This window comes from Galeopterus variegatus, unplaced genomic scaffold (genome assembly GCF_000696425.1).
Source record: "Galeopterus variegatus unplaced genomic scaffold, G_variegatus-3.0.2 Scaffold6939, whole genome shotgun sequence".
NCBI classification, from domain to species: domain Eukaryota; kingdom Metazoa; phylum Chordata; class Mammalia; order Dermoptera; family Cynocephalidae; genus Galeopterus; species Galeopterus variegatus.
In genome coordinates, this window is record NW_007733050.1 from 99195 (window position 1) to 118991 (window position 19797).

General features: G+C 31.8%; 1 protein-coding gene across 1 annotated transcript in view; it reads left to right on the forward strand.

Annotated features, from left to right (window-relative positions):
* LOC103606904 (mitogen-activated protein kinase kinase kinase kinase 3-like) overlaps positions 1-16907 on the forward strand; it is a 113314-nt gene extending 96407 nt beyond the window's left edge. Inside the window, exons 17-22 of the mRNA XM_008591462.1 lie at positions 3539-3597; positions 9376-9414; positions 10349-10391; positions 11784-11943; positions 12818-12930; positions 16568-16907. Of these exons, the coding sequence (XP_008589684.1) occupies positions 3539-3597; positions 9376-9414; positions 10349-10391; positions 11784-11943; positions 12818-12930; positions 16568-16636 (483 nt within the window). The 3' untranslated portion in view covers positions 16637-16907. The remainder of the gene's footprint in view (positions 1-3538; positions 3598-9375; positions 9415-10348; positions 10392-11783; positions 11944-12817; positions 12931-16567) is intronic.
* The last annotated feature ends 2890 nt before the right edge of the window (positions 16908-19797 follow it).

A 19797-nucleotide genomic window follows, 5' to 3' on the forward strand; every position in this document is an offset into this window, starting at 1 on the left:
CGCCCACACCGGACCGGGACCGGCAACGGGATCGCAACCCTCAGTGTTGCCCCCGCACCTCGCTCAGCCAGTGAGCGGCCGGTCTGTATGTGGGATCCGAACCCTCAGCGGGAGCGCTGCCACGCTCCCAAGCGGCTCACTGCAGCAGTGCGCCACCAGGCCGGCCCGATTTTCTCATTTTTTAATGAGAAAAAATTTCTCCCATTCTTTTTTTTCTTGGTTAAGATATATTGCTAAAGTATTTTTTTCTTTTGTGTTTTTGTAACCAACTGTATCAATTCTGTTGCCTTTCTGCCATTTTTTCATCAGGTATAGACTTTGTAATCTCCCAAAGGGACTGAAAAAAAAAAAACTACAATAAGATTTTTTTGATTATACATTTTCCTTTTCCAGTGTTCTGCGTTACATCATTTGTTCTTTTTCAGTTCTTTCCCACACCATGTTTTTTTAGAAGCTCCATTTTAGGTTTGGAAATACTCCCACATTCACTTAAAAGTGACCACTGAAATTAGGACTTTCTGACTCAAAAAGATATTTAATTGGGTTAGGATAACCATTTTGAACTTTTGTTTGAGCCTTCAGGTTGAATCTGTACTAGGTTATTGCATGTTTTTAATCCGTGTTGTTAGTTATTTGACTTTGCTGTGTAGTTAAACATTGTCATTCATTAATAACTTGAGGGCTGATTAACACTACTAATTTTTTTTTTTTTTTTAATGCTGGCTTGCTCACACATATTCTTATTTAGCTTATTAAGGATGGTCATATGATACCCTCTTGGGTTATTTTGAGTACTTTTCCAAGCTTAATATTGGTAGCGTTTTTCTAATATGGAATAGCTTCCAAATCCTTCTTTTAAAGAGTTTTAGATCCTCTGAAGATACATAAATAAATACTGACTTTGCTATGGTTTTACTTTTATTCTTTTCTGTTTTGTTTATTTATTCTCATTTTTCTTATCTGACTTACTGTCGGAATTCCTGTCATGTAATAGGTGCTTGGTAAATAATGGTTGTATTAAATGAGATTAGACACTTATTAAAAGGATTTAGCATAATACTTGATGATATGCCTAGCACGTTGTTTTTGTTCCATGGTTTCAATAACATAACTTGATTTAGAAAGAAGAAATTATTGAAGAATGAGCCTCTTTCAATTTTAGCTTTCCTGGTAGGACTTGGGATATGACACATTTAATCATCAGAACTTGGATCTATATAGAACTTCTCCCCAGCCTGAATGTTATTCTATATATGAGCCTATGCTCAATTTTCTATTAAAATATTGCTTTAAATATTTTATACACTTCTCTTACCTTCCTAAGTATACTGCTCATCTTAATTAATTTTCTTTTTTTAAATCATTATTATCAGCCTTCTAAACTTCATGTATTAGATGAGCTGAGCTGGATATTCTTATAACACATCTGTGTTTATATAACAGAAGTCATGGCCACTCTGCACAAATGTGTGCTTTTGGAAGCTATTGTTTGGTTAAAGTCTTAAAAGATTATATTGGCTACAGATGTTGCTTTTCTGGTAGGGGGCCCAGTTATTTAAAGCTGAAGGAAACAAACTGGAACTTAGAAGCTTATCTATAGAGATTAGTATTTCTCTTTACTATTTCTCTTTACTGAATACCAAAGTTTAAAGATTCCTATGTAAAGTCGTGACCACTTGAATTGTGCAGTATAATTATTGTGTGGCAGTCTTGTGGTGACAGTGATCTTATCCTGTTAAGACATATCATTATAAATTAAAGAGAACGGGTGTCCTTTTTCATCAGAATTTCATGTGATAACAATGTGACATTGGACTAATCTTTTTTGTTTATGATGTGTTATCTTTTCTGTCACTGGTAAGAGCATTTACTATTATGCATGAAAAAGCACAAATGTTGAAGAAGAAAAAATTTGAGGCTTGCCTAAACCACGATTTGGATTTTTCATCAGATATTTTTTTGACAGGTCTTAGAGTACTTAAATTTTAAAGTGCTTTTCTCTTAAATATAATGTATTGTTTAGAATCCTTATATTCCTAGGCTCAGTATTTTTCTGATCTAGGATTACCTTTGTGCGTCTTTACAAGGCTGAGGTGTTAGTTATCTTTTTATAGGAAAATAAACAATTGGCATTTGAATTAGCATTTATTTAGGGTACAGTCAGTGTGTGCTAGGTACCTAGGCTGTAGGGAAGGAAGATAGATTTGAGCATTTCTCTTTGAGGAGATAACAACCTGGATATATTTCTACAGACTTGTAGATAGATTAAAATGCACTGTAAGTGCTAGAGGAGATCTATGTGTTAAATGTCTTGGAGACATGGAGAAGCCTGCAGATATCTTCCTGGACAGTCTTGGAAGGCAGCTCCAAGGTGACTTTTGCATTAATCCCTAATCGTGTATCTGACAATATCTTGTAAAAATGAAAAGCACTTTAAGTACACTATATGCGACTAAAAATAAAATTCCCTTAAAATGCTCATATTCCCCTTTATAGTTAAAAAAGTGTTTAAAAGTGCTTTTTTAAAGGGGGAGAAAAGGCAGCTTTACACTTTCCCGGGTTGTTGGAAAGTACATTTATTTTTCTCAAGAAAGAGTTTGAGTTGACCACATATATTGTTCATCCCTTTAAATTTTAATTCTTAACACTCTGCAATTCACAGCATTCAGTGGAAATGTTTAAATAATTGAGGAACTGCCTTAATATTCATTTGAAGTTTTGCTATTTTACTCTTTAAAAAATTCTTAAAAGTCCTTCAATGCAATTTACAATCGTGTACAAGTTCACACATATAATTTACTTTAAAAATAGTACCAATTTTATATCTTTAAAAAATTATTACCTGCATGAAGCAGCAATAGAAATATGTAAGTCTATATACATAATTATATCAGATCCTATATACAAATGAAACCAAGATTTTATTGTTGCTTATTCTCTTTTCTTATTATTTTTGCATCATTATAGCTTGAGAATAGATACCATCTTTTTTCTTTCTAAAAACTGGTTTTTACAAATGTTAGTTACAGTAGTAATAGCCATAAATGAAACTTACATATATTGTCTGGAAGAATTCCCAGAAAAATACTTAATTTAAATAATAAAATACTTAAATCAGGTCTATAGACTTCTGAAGTCTTTTATTTATTTTATTTTATTTTTAAACAAGGATATGCACATTTATTTGTTCAAGTAAATACAAGAACTGAATAACAGATGAATAACAAAATACTGTAAAAGTAAGGCTTCAAATTTTCACAAAAACTGGAGATGTAAAACATTGGAATATACATATTTCTTTTTATAATCTCTACAGTTGTTTGAAATAGCTCTCTAAAGTCTTCCAAAAGCATGTACATATCAAATTAATGAAATCTTTTATTGTTAGAACTCCTACCATGCCTTCTTTTTAAGAACACATAGCAATACAGATTTATTTGGGGTCTGAGGGGGGTTTCTTTTAAAAATAATACGTGTTAGTGTATCATGATATGTGATATACTACTATTTTGCTAAATATTTTATTTTGTACTATTAGGATCTACAACTAGAATATGGACAAGGACACCAAGGTAGTTACTTTTTAGGTGCAAACAAGTAAGTAAAGTTCTTCTAAAAATTAATTTAAATTCAAAAGTAATTAAGTTGCCTTTAATATTATACTTTAATATTTAAAGTAGTTCATTGTACTGGTAGATATATTTTAAAATATACTTTTAATTTTTTTCCATTATTTTATTGCTCACTTTGTTAGTAATGTTCATAATGGGGAGAATCAACTTGAATTTTTATATCAAGCTACTTTGCTGATCTTGTTATAGAAAACTAAGTACGTTCCAACTGAAGACAAATATATGTTTCAGCAGTTGATTTATTTCTAAAGTTGACCTGTTTATTCCTTACAAAACTTGCTTTCATATATCGCCCTCATGAGTTGGCCGCTGAAAACAACTGGAGTAATTCACACTATTTAGAAATCTTCATCTTAAAAACTTTTAGCTATTAGAGTCTTAAAAAGTAGATAGTAGTTAAAATGTGTCTGAAGTCTTAAAAGTTATTAATTTATCCCCAAAATGCATTCAATAGTTATTCAATGCCTACTTCATACCAGGCACTGTCTAGGTGGTAGGAGCACAGTGGTAAAAAGGCAGCTTACAAACTTTAACAGTGTAAGTTGTCCATTAAGTTGTCCATTAACACCAGAGTTAACAAGGTATGAGAGACAGGGCTCTGCTATTCCCCTTAGACTTTCATTTCCTGACTTCAAGGACAAATTATTATTATAAAATCTAATTTATAGGGGAATGTTATTTAAATTGCCAAAATCTTTGAGCGATGTAGATATTATTTTAATAAGAATAACTTAAAATTTCAAAATATAATTTTAATTCTATTGGAGAGTTGAGACATATGTATTCCCAGTTAAGTTAAGCAGTTGAGAAATAGACTAAAAAAAAAGCTTAGTTTTAAGGATAATAATGCAAAATCATGTCTGTTTTTTTTTAATAAACTTACTGTTTAGCTTTTTACTTAAATATACTCTTTTCCCAGCACAGAGAAAAGGCTTTGAATGACAGCCTAGAGAAACACATTAGTTTTGATTTAAGCTGAACTTCAGTTAAAAACTATGAGGGTTTTTCTTTATATTATTATTATTATTAGCCTTGATAATATTATTAAGCCTTAGTTATTATTATTATTATTAGCCTTATGTTTCTTAAAGTGGAAAATAAGTGGAAAACTTCCCTCGTGGAAAGTGAGATTTTACCCAAAGAGTAACTACTTGCTACTTATAAATTGTCGTAGTTTGTTGTGGGACAACAAGGGAAAACTTGTCTCATAGTGGGTTAGAAGATATAAAATTCTGAAGTGTTTTTTGTATTATTTTTTTCTAAATATGAAGTTGCTAGTTTTAAGAACCTATTTTAAGAGACTGAATAATTGAAAAAATATTTCATTTACTTTTTTTTTTTTGGTTCATTTAAAATACGTTTTGAAAGTTGTACTTGCAAAAACAAAAAAAATGACCCATCACTAAATGTTTTTCCAGATTCTTAATTCCCGTTGCCTGATTTCTGATTGTTAGACATTTTCATAGTATATAGTTACTTTGGCTAGGTAAAATGTTAATAATTTGCCCAACCTTCATTTTTTGATTAATTGGATCCCTGCTTAAGGAACTGTATTCTATATAACGAATCATTGGCAAGGTAGGTTGGCCAAAAGTTTGACGTTTGGCTGTGTTTCATGTATAGGTATATACATACATGTGACATGAGCATGGATGTAGCACTTCTCTTGCCGTATTGATATGTCTGCTTTATTCTTGTGCAGTGTTTTAAAACTCACAGGATTTCCTGCTTTCTCCATAGGTGATCAGGCAGACAGATTTCCGTTTATGGGTTTCTACCTATTGCAGACCATGCAGGAACTAATTAGAATTGTTACACAGGATTTTTCTTTTTCGTGTGTTTTGACTTATACTGGATTATTGCCCTTTCTTTTGAATTTTGATAGCACTGGGGTCAACTTTTCTGACCATTTGCTTTAAAACCAACAAAATATTATTTTTAAAAGAAAACTTTCCGATTTTTTTTTAACGTAGAGCAGAAATTCTAATGATAAATTTTCTTCTAATAACTTAAATAACAGTGCAAAAAAGTAAATTGAATTATGTAATTTCTGGCACAATTGAGCATAGTAGTAGTTAATGCCAGATTTGAAGTCACTACTTTCCTTTTGTATAAACTATGTGAATTTAAGAAACTCACCTACATTTTCTCTTATAAAATGGGAATTATGATAGTACCTGCCCCATAGAGTACTAAGAATGAGGTGAAATAATCATTGTAAAGCAGTTAGCACATTTAGGACTTAGTAAGTACGTACTAGTTGCCCTTATTTAGAGTAGTTACTCAGTAAATAATTGTTGATTTTATGAGCAAGTAAATAATACGAGTGAATAAAACTGGTTTTCAGTTTTAGAGAAATAGAGTTTTTCATTTTAAAACATAATCAGGGCAGTACTTACAAACTGTTTTAGGTCAGTTAGGCAATTTTGAAAGATTTTAGTAACATGCAGCACAGATTCCTTAGCTAATTCAAATATGCTAAGTATTTTGGTGGTGGTTTTAGACTTCTCCATTAACAGTTTATTCATTTCATCAGTTAAGTCTCTTTGTACATCGTTTCATTTTTAACCTTTTCAGCAAAATTTCCTAGTCATTTTAGATTGATTGAGTAATTCGGTATCTAAGGGCACTATTTTTGTTTTGTTCTTTACTTTTTAAAAATTCCATCATAGGGGGCCGGCCCGGTGGCGCACTGCTACACTGAGGGTTGCGATCCGTTGCCGGTCACGAAAAAAGACAAAAAGGAAAAAAAAAAAAATTCCATCATAGGGGGCCGGCCCGGTGGCGCACTGCTACACTGAGGGTTGCGATCCGTTGCCGGTCACGAAAAAAGACAAAAAGGAAAAAAAAAAAAATTCCATCATAGAAAAATTCAAGTGGACTAGTGAGCAGTGACATTATTTATTGTGTAGCACTCAATCTTGGTGAATAAATTAGTATCACATTTTCTCCAGTGCTCTCAAATTCAGTATTTACTGTAGACAGACCTTTTAGCAAATTTGACCGTTTCATTTTCTCTTTTATAAAGCCTAAAAAGTAAATCATGCATTCTACTTTTCATTAAGACTTTATGAATTCTGTAACTTTAACAAAATATCATAATACATAGTAGAAGATTTATAAATAAGTGAATAAAAAAATGTATATGCATCCTTTGGGTCATAGGCTATTTGGTTTTCTGTGTTCACTTATTCACCCTTTCTCTTATTGCTAGAGAACTCCCAGGAAGATTCTTTTTAAGTCAGATGCCATATAAATCTAATTTAATATGGTAACTGAAAGTAAAACTACATTTTAAATTCTCTTTCTAATTATTTTCAAATTCTTTTATTCTCTACTGAGAAAGAAATGCCTCAATAAGAACTGTCATGTGCTTAATAAAATGTATTATTTTACATCTTCTAAAATGATATAAAAGCCCACTGTGCAGTTCAGAGACATTATGTTTAATTTGATAAAATAGTTTAAAGCAGCACTTCTCAAATTTTGTTCTCAGGATCCCTTTACAATCTTAAAAATTATTGAGGACTCCAAAGAGCTTATGTTTATAGAGGTTATAAACTATCAATATTTATATTACTGGAAATTAAACAGAAATTTTTAAATATTTATTAATTTGTTTTAAAGTAATAATATACTCATTATATATTATCATAAATAATATGCATTTTTGTGTTTTTTAAAAATTCCTCCTCATTTGTTTTAAAGTAATAATATACTCATTATATATTATCATAAATAATATGCATTTTTGTGTGTTTTTTAAAAATTCCTCCTCCTTAAGTATCAGTTCAAATGCCACCTCTTCGCAGTGCCTTCCTTATGACACCACTGACTTCTCTTATGAGACTTAGAGGCAGCCAATAAGTCAATGCAATACTGCAAACTTTTTATTGAGGCCCACCAATAAATTTTTAATGAACGTAGCTCTTTTTTTCTGAAATAAAATAATATTAGTAAGAAAGGTGGCATTGTTTTATTTATTCTTTTTTTTTTTGTAACATTGTCTTAATAGAAGACAGCTAAATTCTCATGTTTGCTACTGCATTTTTCTGTTATGATAACACACAGCTTGTAGTCTCTGGAAAACTCCAGTGTATACTCATGAGAAAATAAGAGTGAAAAGGGGATTATGTATTATGTAAATTGTTTTGACCTTGCAGACACCTACAGGAGAACCCCCCAGGATCCCTGAACCACAATTTGAGAAGTTCTAGTTTTGCTTAGTCAATTATAATAAAGAAAACACTAATCAGGCACTTACTATGTTCTAAATTACTCTTCTGAACACTTTACCTGTATTAATTCATTATATCTTCAAACACTTTGATATAAGTACTATTGGAATTCCCATTTGACATATATGGAAAGTGAAGCATAGGGAAATCAGAGTAACTTATACCCAAGGCCATATACTGCGATAGAGGAAGCAGGATTCAGATTCAGGCAGTCTGCTTTAAACCTGTCATCATGTTGCTCTAATCCCTCTAGGCAAAAGCTCAGCCTTTGGAAAGCTTTGTAAATAAGATAATATTTTACTATTCTAACTCAAATTTTCTGTCTGCAAAATAAGACTTGAAATTAGTGTATGGTTTTCCCATATGATTTACAACTCCAGATTTATAACTTGGTCATTTTTTAAAACTTACATTGTTATTAAGTGGGCCTAATTAAGATTTTGATGGCAAAAAGCTATTCTATTCATTGCTTACAGTAGATAGCCATACCTTTCATTTTTGTAGTTTTATGTTTTGATAATTCTAAGGGCAGTTTATTTCAATATGTATTACGAGGGGGAAATGATTAGAAGGTGCTACTGTATAACTTTTAGGTAGAATAAATTTTCTGCTGAATCACTTTTATCCCAGTAATTTATCAATAACTATATTTCTCTCTATCCCATTAGCTTTGAGAAGGCTATTTAGGTTTTTATGCTTGAAGAGTATAATTTAGGAGTTATGCTACGTGAACTTGCAGTGAAAAGAAGTAAGGGAACTTCAGGAATGCCCTAAGTTCTCTCTTACATTCCTGAAAATTAAAGTTTTATATACTGCTCCTAATGGTAAAATCCTCGCACCTGGTCTGATACAGGCTTAGTCTCCCAAAAGTGTAAATGTGTTTGCCAGTGCACCACTGGAGAACAAATACTTCAGGTAAGTGAGTGTCTTCCGTGAAAGCAAAGTGCTACTACATTCATGTATTCACATCACATGCATGCATGCTTCTGCAGAGAGATCCAACATGTTGAGTTTCATTTTGTAGGATTGCCTGAGAGCATGATGTTTTTTTAAAGTGTGTCACCTTCCTTATTTTAAGAAAAAGAAAATATAATTTCAGGTGTCAGGTATAATATTCCAGGTAAAATTCAAATCCTGGAAACCCCTGACTATGACCCTGCAATTATTGTTTTGTCAGTACTGTTGTGACATTTCATGGTGGGTTGTCTTCTGTTTGAATTGGTAATTTTCAGTAAACATCAGGATTTATTTTGTTCATTTAAAATACATTAAAAAGATTAGCTACAGAAAATAGAGGAATCTCATTAAATATAACTTAATGTTTTATGGTACACAGGTGATCATTGCAGCAAATTTTAAGTAAATGGTAAAAAAAAAAAGTCATCGTTCAAAAAATATGTGGGTATGGTTAAAATGATAAAAATGTATACTTGGGGGAAAATATATATATATAGACTTTGTATTCCTTTGCTTATTTGTTCACTTTTTTTTTTTTTCCTCTTAAGGAGTCTTTTGAAGTCCGTTGAAGAAGAATTACATCAGCGGTAATTTTAACTTTTAATTACGCTTAAAAGACTTTATACTCTAAAAAAAAAAAAAAAGACTTTATACTCTTTGTCACAGATGAGTAAGGTCAGTTTGCCCTCTTCTCTGGCATGTAGCCTAAGATTGTTTTATTTAGTTTTAATTCTGAATCTATCCTATAAAGATATAGAAATAAAATTCTGTCTTACAGTAGACCTTCTTGCATTTTCTAAAGATAGTATTTTTTCCTCACTATTAAGTATTTATGTATGCATTGATGTTTCATTTTTTTTTTTTTTTTTTTTTTTTTTTTTTTTTTTTTTAAGAAAGATGCACTCGTAGTTGGGGACGTAGCTTTTCCTTTCTACCTCACTACTCTGTGATCTTGGGTCAGGTCACCTAACCTCCCTGGGCCTCAATATCCTCATCTGAGAAGTTTGTGCTTGATCATCTTTTAATTCCTTCTGTTTCTAAAACTGGTAATGAGTTGTAATGAATCTTATCTTCAATTAAATTCTGCCTATAATTTCATAAAGCACATAGATAGCTTTTGATGAGCTTCATAAAGATACTTCATATCTAACAGTAGCAAAATGAAGCTTACAATGTGATTTATTTTATACTGTATCTTCTTTTCTAACCAGCTGTTGTATACATTCTTATATTAACTATCTTTCAGTTGAAATAAACTAGAATTGTAGTTTTCTTTTCCAGTTTTAATTACTATACAGTATTTGAAACCAAGAAAGTATATCTACCTAATTACTTCTGAAAAATACCTCATTCAATATAACTTGAATACTTCACAAAATATTTTGGAAAAAACTCATGATCTTAGAAAATGGTACTTGTTTTTGCAAGTTTTTCTGCCATATTTTTGAAAAAATAATTATATTTTAGTAATGATTTATTTGTAAAATGAAGAGTTCTGATTCTAAACATTTGTGTTTTTAGTTCAACCATGAAAGCAAAAGTTCCACCTCCTTTACCACCAAAGGTAGACAAATTTATTTTTAATTTGAATTATCTATGTGTTATAGTTCTGGCCACTCTAATACTGTATTGATAGTTACTCTAGCTTATTTTCTTTTGTAATCCACAAAGAAAAATGAAGTTCTATCCATGATATTAGTACATGATTTTGATTATTTTTGTCTTTTTTAAAATGCCCAAGTTGTCTTGTAGTATTCATTATAAGTAACAAGTTCTAGAAATGTATACACTGAAAATGATTATATTAATGGATAAGTATTATTTCACTTGGATTAGAAAACTCACATATTTTATATTTTTCTCTAAATCTACAGTCTACTATTAACTGACTTCTGAGAATGGGTAAAGGATAATGATTGATTATCATAGATATTTAATATTTAAATGATAATTTTAAGTTAAAAATACAAAGTAGAGTAATTTTCAAAAAATTGTTAACAAAATTCTTTGCCAAACAAAATTATCATAAAACAAAATAATTCCAACTGATGGTTTTTTTAAGGGTAAAATGAGTTACTATAGACAGTGGTAAAATGCATTTATTTTAATAAGTTCATATGCATAGAAGATTTTAATTATAAAATGAACTGTTTTAAAGTTTGAAATCAGGGAATTATAAATGAGAGTCGAAGTTTTATCATTCTTGGCTCAGTTTATTACTGTATTTTGTTTTTATTTTGTATTTCTGTGAGAAAATTCTGCTTTACACAAGTAAATAATGCTGTACTTGCTTGTTTAGTTTTATGTTAGCAAAAGTAAAGAGATCTGAATTTCAAAGAAATAGGTGCAGAGCAATCTTCCTTATAAGGAACATATTTGTAAGAATTTATAAATTCTCCCAACTTTCAGCTGACGGGAGGTTTTTCTACTTTCTGCAGAAAAAATTTCTCAGGCATCCCATATTGCTGTTGGTATTCTCCAATATGATAAAGTTTTAATGGTATCTTCTCCTGTGCCTGGTTTGAAAGATTAATAAGCATTATCATAAAGACATGGAATCATCTAAGAGACAGCTTAGATTAGCCTTGATAAGGAGCTGAACTTTGATTAGCTTGAATATTTAAAAGAAAAGATTCATTTAGATTGGAAGAGATCGGAAAAACTAGAATATTTTTATCTGGCAAGTCTAAGTGGGAGGCTTGTAAGGAATTAATAGGAAGACATAGAGGCCTTTTTAAAAAAAAATTGCACAGCAGCAAAACCTGAGAAAACATGTTAGTGTGCATTTTTAGGCTATATTTTTAATAATATATTAAGATGATCTGAATTGGATAGTTGAATAACCTTGAAACTCATCTGATAAACATAGTTTGAAAGCCTCTGGTATGTAATAATGTTTTCTTCAGGAAAATAATTTTATGTTTAGTAATTGATCTCCCTTTCTGTATTATTTCAGCCTAAGTCCATCTTTATACCACAGGAAATTCATTCTACTGAGGATGATAATCAAGGAACAATCAAGAGATGTCCCACATCAGGGAGCCCAGCAAAACCATCCCAAGTTCCACCTAGGCCACCACCTCCCAGGTTACCCCCACAAAAGCCTATTGCTTTAGGTAATGGTGGAGAGTGACGTTATACATGTTACCAGGTTTTCTTTCATATTATGTGAAAAAAAAAAGAAGGAAATCTTTCTTTTTAGAGATTATTTGAAATTCCTTTGAGGTAGAAGGGAAGGAAAGCAGTGGCTATGGAGATGTTTTCTGTTTTTTGCCTCATAATTCAAAGTGTTTTTACGACAGAATTCCCTATTACCCTGTCTGGGATATTTTGCCCCTTTTTTTGCATTTTATATTTAGCCTTCCCTCTTTTGGAGACAAGTTTATGCCCATTAATCATTTAGCTTCAGTGTAGAAACAATAGAAATTAAATTATGAACAAACAAGGAAAATGTATTTTGGTTCTAAGCTACTTCTTTTTTAGAAAAGAAGAGGATACTTGGGGGTACTTTGTCTAACTCCTTTATTTTATTTCACTTAATTGTTTTTAGAAAAATGATTGTCATTGTTTGCTAAGTATTTGCCTCCAAATTAATGGTAGAAGCTGCTGTCTTAACACTGTAAGATTTCCTGTCTTTTCCAAAAGAAGCAATTAAGAAAAGAGCAACTAAACTTTCTTGGATAACATAATATAAATTACCCCTTTCCTTAAAGTAGTTATGAATTCCTTATTTCTTTTTAGTCTCTTTAATGTAAACAAATACGTGTACTTAGATACAACCTGAATTTAAATTTGCCTAATATGCCAGAAGTAAAGCATATATACATACGACTTCTTACTTCAGTACTAAATATTCTCATTGGACGATCCCAAATGAAAAATTAAACTATCTAGTAGATATAATTTTTCTTTTCTACTTGATACTTTCTGAATGAAAATTTTCATGAAAATTTGTTGTTTTTCAATATATTTAAACATATCTTATTGAAGGAAATGGAGTGAGTTCTTTCCAGTTAAATGGTGAACGAGATGGCTCATTACATCAACAACAGAATGAATACAGAGGCACAAACCTTTCAAGGAAAGAAAAGAAAGATGTACCAGTAGGTATTGATATTTATAAGCTCTACTTGTATTTGTTTCATTTTTCACTAAAGTTAGTGGTTTCACACTTATAATTAGTGAAACTAGCAGTTGTTATTTTACAATTACTATGTTGACATCTTAGTATATTAATTATAATGATGAATAGATTATTTAAATCTTGAGAAATAGTAACTTTGCTATGATAAATTTAAGTGATAGCTATCTGTTTAACTTTTTTAGACCAGTTTGTTATTTAGTGTATCATAAAATGTGATCTTCATACAGGCAAACACAGGATTCTTATGATTATTCACAAAATAACTATTATTTTCATTGGTGAGAATTGATTCTTAGAAGTTTCTCTTACAGTCTCAAGAAGTTATGGAAAGAAGGACGTAGATAAGGAAAGCAATAGCTTCTACCCCAGGACAGATTTCTGACTAAAGATTATATAATTAGTGATATTATTGCTCTTATGCAAAGAAGATAGATAACGGGAAATTAAGATTATTTTGTAGCAGATATATCACTCCCAAAAGGTGAAATTAGCCTTAGTAGTTACACATGCCACAAATATTAGATAAAACGCTATGACAGAACTATTAAAACTTAAGTATTATTTATCAGGGATCATAAGAGATGAAAAATTTTAAACATTTGTAGAGAATTGACTCGATCACTGGAAGACATTTGTCTATCGTCATACAACTTAAAACAACAGCAAAAAAAATCCTTAAAATCCCCAGTACTTCAACAAATATCAGTGATATGAGAGTATTTTTTTTGAAGTTTTTGTATATACTAATATTTTCTAATTTTTATAGAAATTTGTAATATATTTAATATGTTTTTTTATGCACATATATTCCATGGTTTTGTGTAGTAAACATCACTAGAGGCTTTTGTACTATATTTAACTTTTTAAAAAAGATTTCACTATAGAATATGACATGATTTTTTTTTAATTTAGTTAAGGCATTTGACTGGGATTATCCATTGTAATTTATGAAATTTAGGACACTTTTAACAAAAGTGTAAAATGTCCTTTGGGGATGAGCAGTGCCTTTTTGCTTTCATCAGTTTGAATTTTAGTAGTCCTGCTAACCTAGTATACAAAACTGCAGCTTAATGCCTGCAACACAGTACATAATAGCCTTTGAGAGATGTAAGTGTTTTTTATATATGCATTTTTAATTCACTTTTTCTGTTGCCTTACTTCATTCATTAGGATAAGGAACTAATAACAGTGTCAGTAATTTTGAAAGAAATACATTTATGGGCTGGCCCGGTGGCGCACTGCTATAGTGCGCCGCTTGGGAAGCGCGGTGGCGCTCCCACCGAGGGTTCGGATCCCACATACAGACCGGCCGCTCACTGGCTGAGCGAGGGGGGGCGGGAGCAACACCGAGGGTTGCGATCCCGTGGCCAGTCCCAGTCCGGTACGGGCGCGACACTGAGGGTTGCGATCCGTTGCTTGTCACGAAAAAAGACAAAAAGGAAAAAAATAAAGAAAGAAAGAAATACATTTATGGCTATGTCATAGGATGAACAGTATCCATGATATATTGATCATGATTACAGTTTGTGCAGCTTCTTGAAATTTTTACAGCCAGTTCTGTTAATGCTTAAATTAAATTTGAGATTATAACATTCAGAAATCCCTAATTAAAAATGATGTTTTGCGGGCTGGCCCCATGGCGCACTCGGGAGAGTGTGGTGCTGGGAGCGCAGCGACGCTCCCTGCTCCGGCCGCGGGTTCAGATCCTATATAGGAATGGCCAGTGCGCTCACTGGCTGAGCGCGGTGCGGGCGACACCACACCAAGGGTTGCAATCCCCTACTGATAACGAAAAATACAAAAAAAAAAAAAAAAAAAAGTTAAAAAAAAAAAAAAAAAAAAAAAAAAAAAGTTGTTTTGCTAAGATAGATGGTACCAGATAATTTAAAGACATCAGTATTTTTAAAAGTACATAAATTATTTGCAAAATGGAATAAAAAGTTATCAGAAATTGGTGGCAATCATATGATGCTGTACATTCTCAAAAGAGTATCTACAAAGTAAAACATCATATCTTAATTTCAGAAATGTCATTTTATATTTTTTTATATATATGAAATCAACTAACAGCTTTTTTGTTAGTTTTGATTGCATTGTTTAAATGATTCTGATTTATATCAGATTGAGGAAAAAATTATAATGTAATTTTTTTAAATGCTCTTATTAAGATTAACCTTGAAAGAAATCTATTCATTTTATATTTTTTTATATATATGAAATCAACTAACAGCTTTTTTGTTAGTTTTGATTGCGTTGTTTAAATGATTCTGATTTATATCAGATTGAGGAAAAAATTATAATGTAATTTTTTTAAATGCTCTTATTAAGAAAACCTTGAAAGAAATCTAGACTTTCATAAAATTCATGTTTAAAGTATACTCTAACCCAAGGAGATTCCTTCTCTGGGGACAGTTCATATACTCAGGAGTGTGGCCCCTTGGAAAAATATCTGGCATTCTTGAGGATAATGTGTGTGAATGAATGTGCTACTTTTGGTCTCATAATGTCTGTATACTCAGAGCAATGATTAATATGTTCAAATTTATCAAAATTTAAAACTTCTATTGACAAAGCACATTGTAAACATGGTTAAGGTAATCTACGGACTAGGAGAAAATGTTTGTAATATATATATAACAGATAAAGTATTCAAATCTAGAATATATAAAACTCCAACAAATAGATATGAAAAAAAAAACTCAGTAAAAAAAAAATAGGAACAGACTATTCACAGAAGAGGAAACAGAAAATAAATACTGGGTTTTACAAAAGATTTTCAACCTTCCTAGAAATTAGAGGCATGCAAATTAATGAAAAACACATGAGAACACATTTCTTACTAATCAGCTTGATAATATTGCTGTAAGACTATAAGGAACCAGGAACTCTCAGATATTGTTGGTGGGCGTGATGTGATATGGACACTCTGAAAGGCCCTGTTACAGTCAGTGTCCACTAAAATGTAAAAGGTACAGACCACGTGTAACAGTAGTTTCACTTTTCACAATAACAACATCATTCACACATTGCATAAGAAAGTACAGGGATATTCATTTCAGCATTGTGACAGTAAAAAGTTGAAAATAACCTAAATATTTAATAACAATTAAGGAATAGCTAAATAAAGTATGTCACAGTCATACCGTGCTGCAGTTAGAACAAATGAACTAGATCTATATGACTGATATGGGATGCTGTCCAAGGCCCAATTTTAAGGCAAGGAACAAACAGATAAACAGTGAATAACTACTTATGTTTTAAAACTCACACAAAACAGTATTTTCTGTGGGGACATGTATGTAAATACCTACAAAAAAGTCTGGAAAGCTGTACAAACACATGAGTACATATAATCGCCTAGAGAAAAGTTTGGAAGGATACATACCAAACTGGTTTTTTGGAGGGCAGGTACTAGAAATAAGTGAGCTGTGGAAGGTTATAGGGAACTTCAGCCTTAGCTGAAATGTTTTGTTTTACAAAAAAGAATGTATTCATGTATTTTATTCAGATAAATGTGTTTGAAATACAGTATTATTATGCCAAACAGCAGCAAAAACAATGTAAAAAAGTGTAATCATGCATGTGTTCTTTTCCAGAAGCCTATTAGTAACGGTCTTCCCCCAACACCTAAAGTGCATGTAAGTACTAAATATCAAATAGGCTAAGTTTTCAAACTAAGAACAACAACAAATAATTGTTTGAGTGTGTATCTTTAGCTAGAGGTTTTGCCTTTTTGAAAGAACCTTTATTATTATCAAAAAATCTAAGATGGCTTATTTAAATATTATTTGATTGCATCGTAGGTTTTCAAAATAAAATTATAAATTATACATTTGAAAGCTCCTTTATTCCAAAATTTGATAATATCTTCTTTGCAGCTATGTTTGAAGAAATGTGAAAAACGCACATGGATATTCTAGGAAATATAAAATGTAGATAGGACATTTTTTCTAACATGTTTTCAATTATCAAAAACATGGAATTTTAGTACTAGAAGGAGCATCTGGACCAAACCCTTTATTTTGCCCATGAATAGACAAAGATCTTAATCACCAAGACCACGAACGAAACTCCACTCGACTCAGCCAGAACTTAGATGTACTATATTATAGTCTGGAGTCGTTTTGTTTTGTTGTTTTTAATTAGACCATGCTGTCTTTATTTTTCTTGCTCTTGTTTTTAAGTGGCAAGTAAAAATTGTATGTATTTATGGTGCAAAACATGATGTTTTGGTATATATATGTTATAGCATGGCTAAATCAAGCTCTTTAACATATGTTTCACTTATTTTTTTGTGATGAGAACACTTAAAATCTACTCTCAGCAATGTTCGAGTATACAGTATATTCTTATTACCTATAGTCAACGTGATGTACAATAGATCTCTTGAATTTATTACTCCTGTCTAACTGAAATTTTGTGTCCTTTTACCAAAGTCCACCACCCCCCAATCCCCCACCCCAGTAACCACCATTTTACTCTCCGTGGAGTTCAACTCTTTTAGATTCCCCATATAAGTGAGATCAGGTGGTATCTGTCTCAGTGACTGGCTTATTTCACTTAGCGTAATGTCTTCTAGGTTCATCCATGTTGTCACAAATGACAGGATTTCCTTCTTTTTCTAAGGCTGAATAGTATTCCATAGTGTATGTATACAGTCATGTGTCACTTAACAGTGGAGATATGTTCTGAGAAATGTGTCATTAGGTGATTTCTTCACTGTACAAACATTGTAGAGTGTACTTACACAAACCTAGATGATATAGCCTACTACACACCTAGGCTATATAGTATAGCCTGTTGCTCCTAGGCTGCAAACCTGAACAACATGTTACTGTACTGAGTAATGTACGCATTTGTAACGGTGGTGTTTACGTATCTAAACGTAGAAAAGATACAGTAAAAATATATGAGATAAAAAATGGTGCACCTGTATAGGGCACTTAATCATAAATGGAGTTTGCAGGACTGGAAGTTGCTCTGGAAGAGTCAGTGAGTAAGTGGTAAGTGAATGTGAAGGTCTAGGACATTACTGTGCACCACTGTGGACTATATAAATACTTAGGCTACACTGTATTTATTTTAAAAAGTAATACAGTAAGTGCACTATGACATTATAATAGCTACAGTGTAACTAGGTGGTAGGAATTTTTCAGCTTCCTTATAATCTCTGGAACCACTGTTGTATGCACTGTATTTATTTTAAAAAGTAATACAGTAAGTGCACTATGACATTATAATAGCTACAGTGTCACTAGGTGGTAGGAATTTTTCAGCTTCCTTATAATCTCTGGAACCACTGTTGTATGCGCGGTCCACTGTTGACCAAAACATCATCGTGCCATGCATGACTGTATACATTTTCTTTTATCTGTTCATCTGATAATGGACACTTAAGTTGTTTCCATATCTTGGTATTGTGAATAATGCTGCAGTAAACATGTGAGTGCAGCTCTCTCTTCAGCAAACTGATTTTATTTCCTTTGGATATATACCCAGTAGTGGGATTGCTGGATCATATGGTTATGCTGTCTTTCTTAGGATTAAAATTACATTTAGTCAATGTAATTTTAGGTTATTATGGATAGAACTAGAGTTCCATTGCTGCAAATAGGTAATCTAAAACCTTATGTACCACTGGTTTAGATGTCTTTAGTTTTTCTAGTTTTTAACCTCCCAACTCTACTTTTTAGCCTTTTTATTTTTTAATTAGTGGAGTATACTTTATAAATTATACTTTATACTATAAAGTATGTATACTTTATATTTATAACTTACATTATACTTAAATTATAATTATAAATATTTTAAAATTAGAATTTTTAATACTAATTAAAGATAATATGAAACTCTTATCTCAGGTATGCAGTTTGACAGGGAAAAGCTGATAACTATGGGAATACCAGATAGGATCCAACTCCTGTGTACAGATTAGCATAAGGCTGGGACTGGCTTGATTGTTTTGTTCTCCATTTTGTCATTTGGATTTATACAGTTTAGCAGTACACTAAAATGCAAATTTTGGTAGCTATCTTAAAAAGTAATTATTAGGATTAGTTATACAGTTTCTGCCCTATACTATAAAAACTTTTTTTATTGATCTTCTACCACCTGATGGTATTGCCAGGCCAAGTTGTTCTTTTTTGGTACTAAAATGTTAAAAAATATTACTTGGCAGGTTTCTATTATTAAAAAGGAAATTTTAAGATATTTGTTTTGATTGTTTTGTGTTAATATTTCTGATCCGTTACAATCATTTAATGATATGTTCTTTCACCATGTTACCTCTGTGTGTGTGAAGGAAACATTTCTGCTATGAAATGATGCCCAGTGCTGTTCTTTTAAGACAACATGTCAAATACAGAAATTTCCTCTGACCAAGTATTTTTGTCTTTTTTTCCCCTCAAGTTGTTGCTAGTGAAAGTGATTAAATAAGTAAGCTTTCTTGTATCTTGGGTATTCAACCAGAATGATAATTTCAAAATTAACATTTTGCTCTTTGAAGACAAAATGTAGAGTTCAAATGAGTGATATTATATTTTGTAATAAGGTATTTATTACCTGAAACTTATAAATGTGCTTGATAAATTAATATTAACATCAAAAAGTAAGTCTTTTGAAACTTACCCTCTCGGCCGCGGAAACGGCGCCGCGGCTGTGCTGGCGGGTAGATCGCCCTGCTCCGAGGACCCGGCAGCTCCCCACGCCCCTCCTCGAAGCCTGACTGGACTGTATCACTCGTAAGATGGCGACGGGTCTGGAGCGGACAGCGCGATCCTGAGAAGTGTGTGCTGTGATACCAGAATACTAATTGCATTTCCAAGAG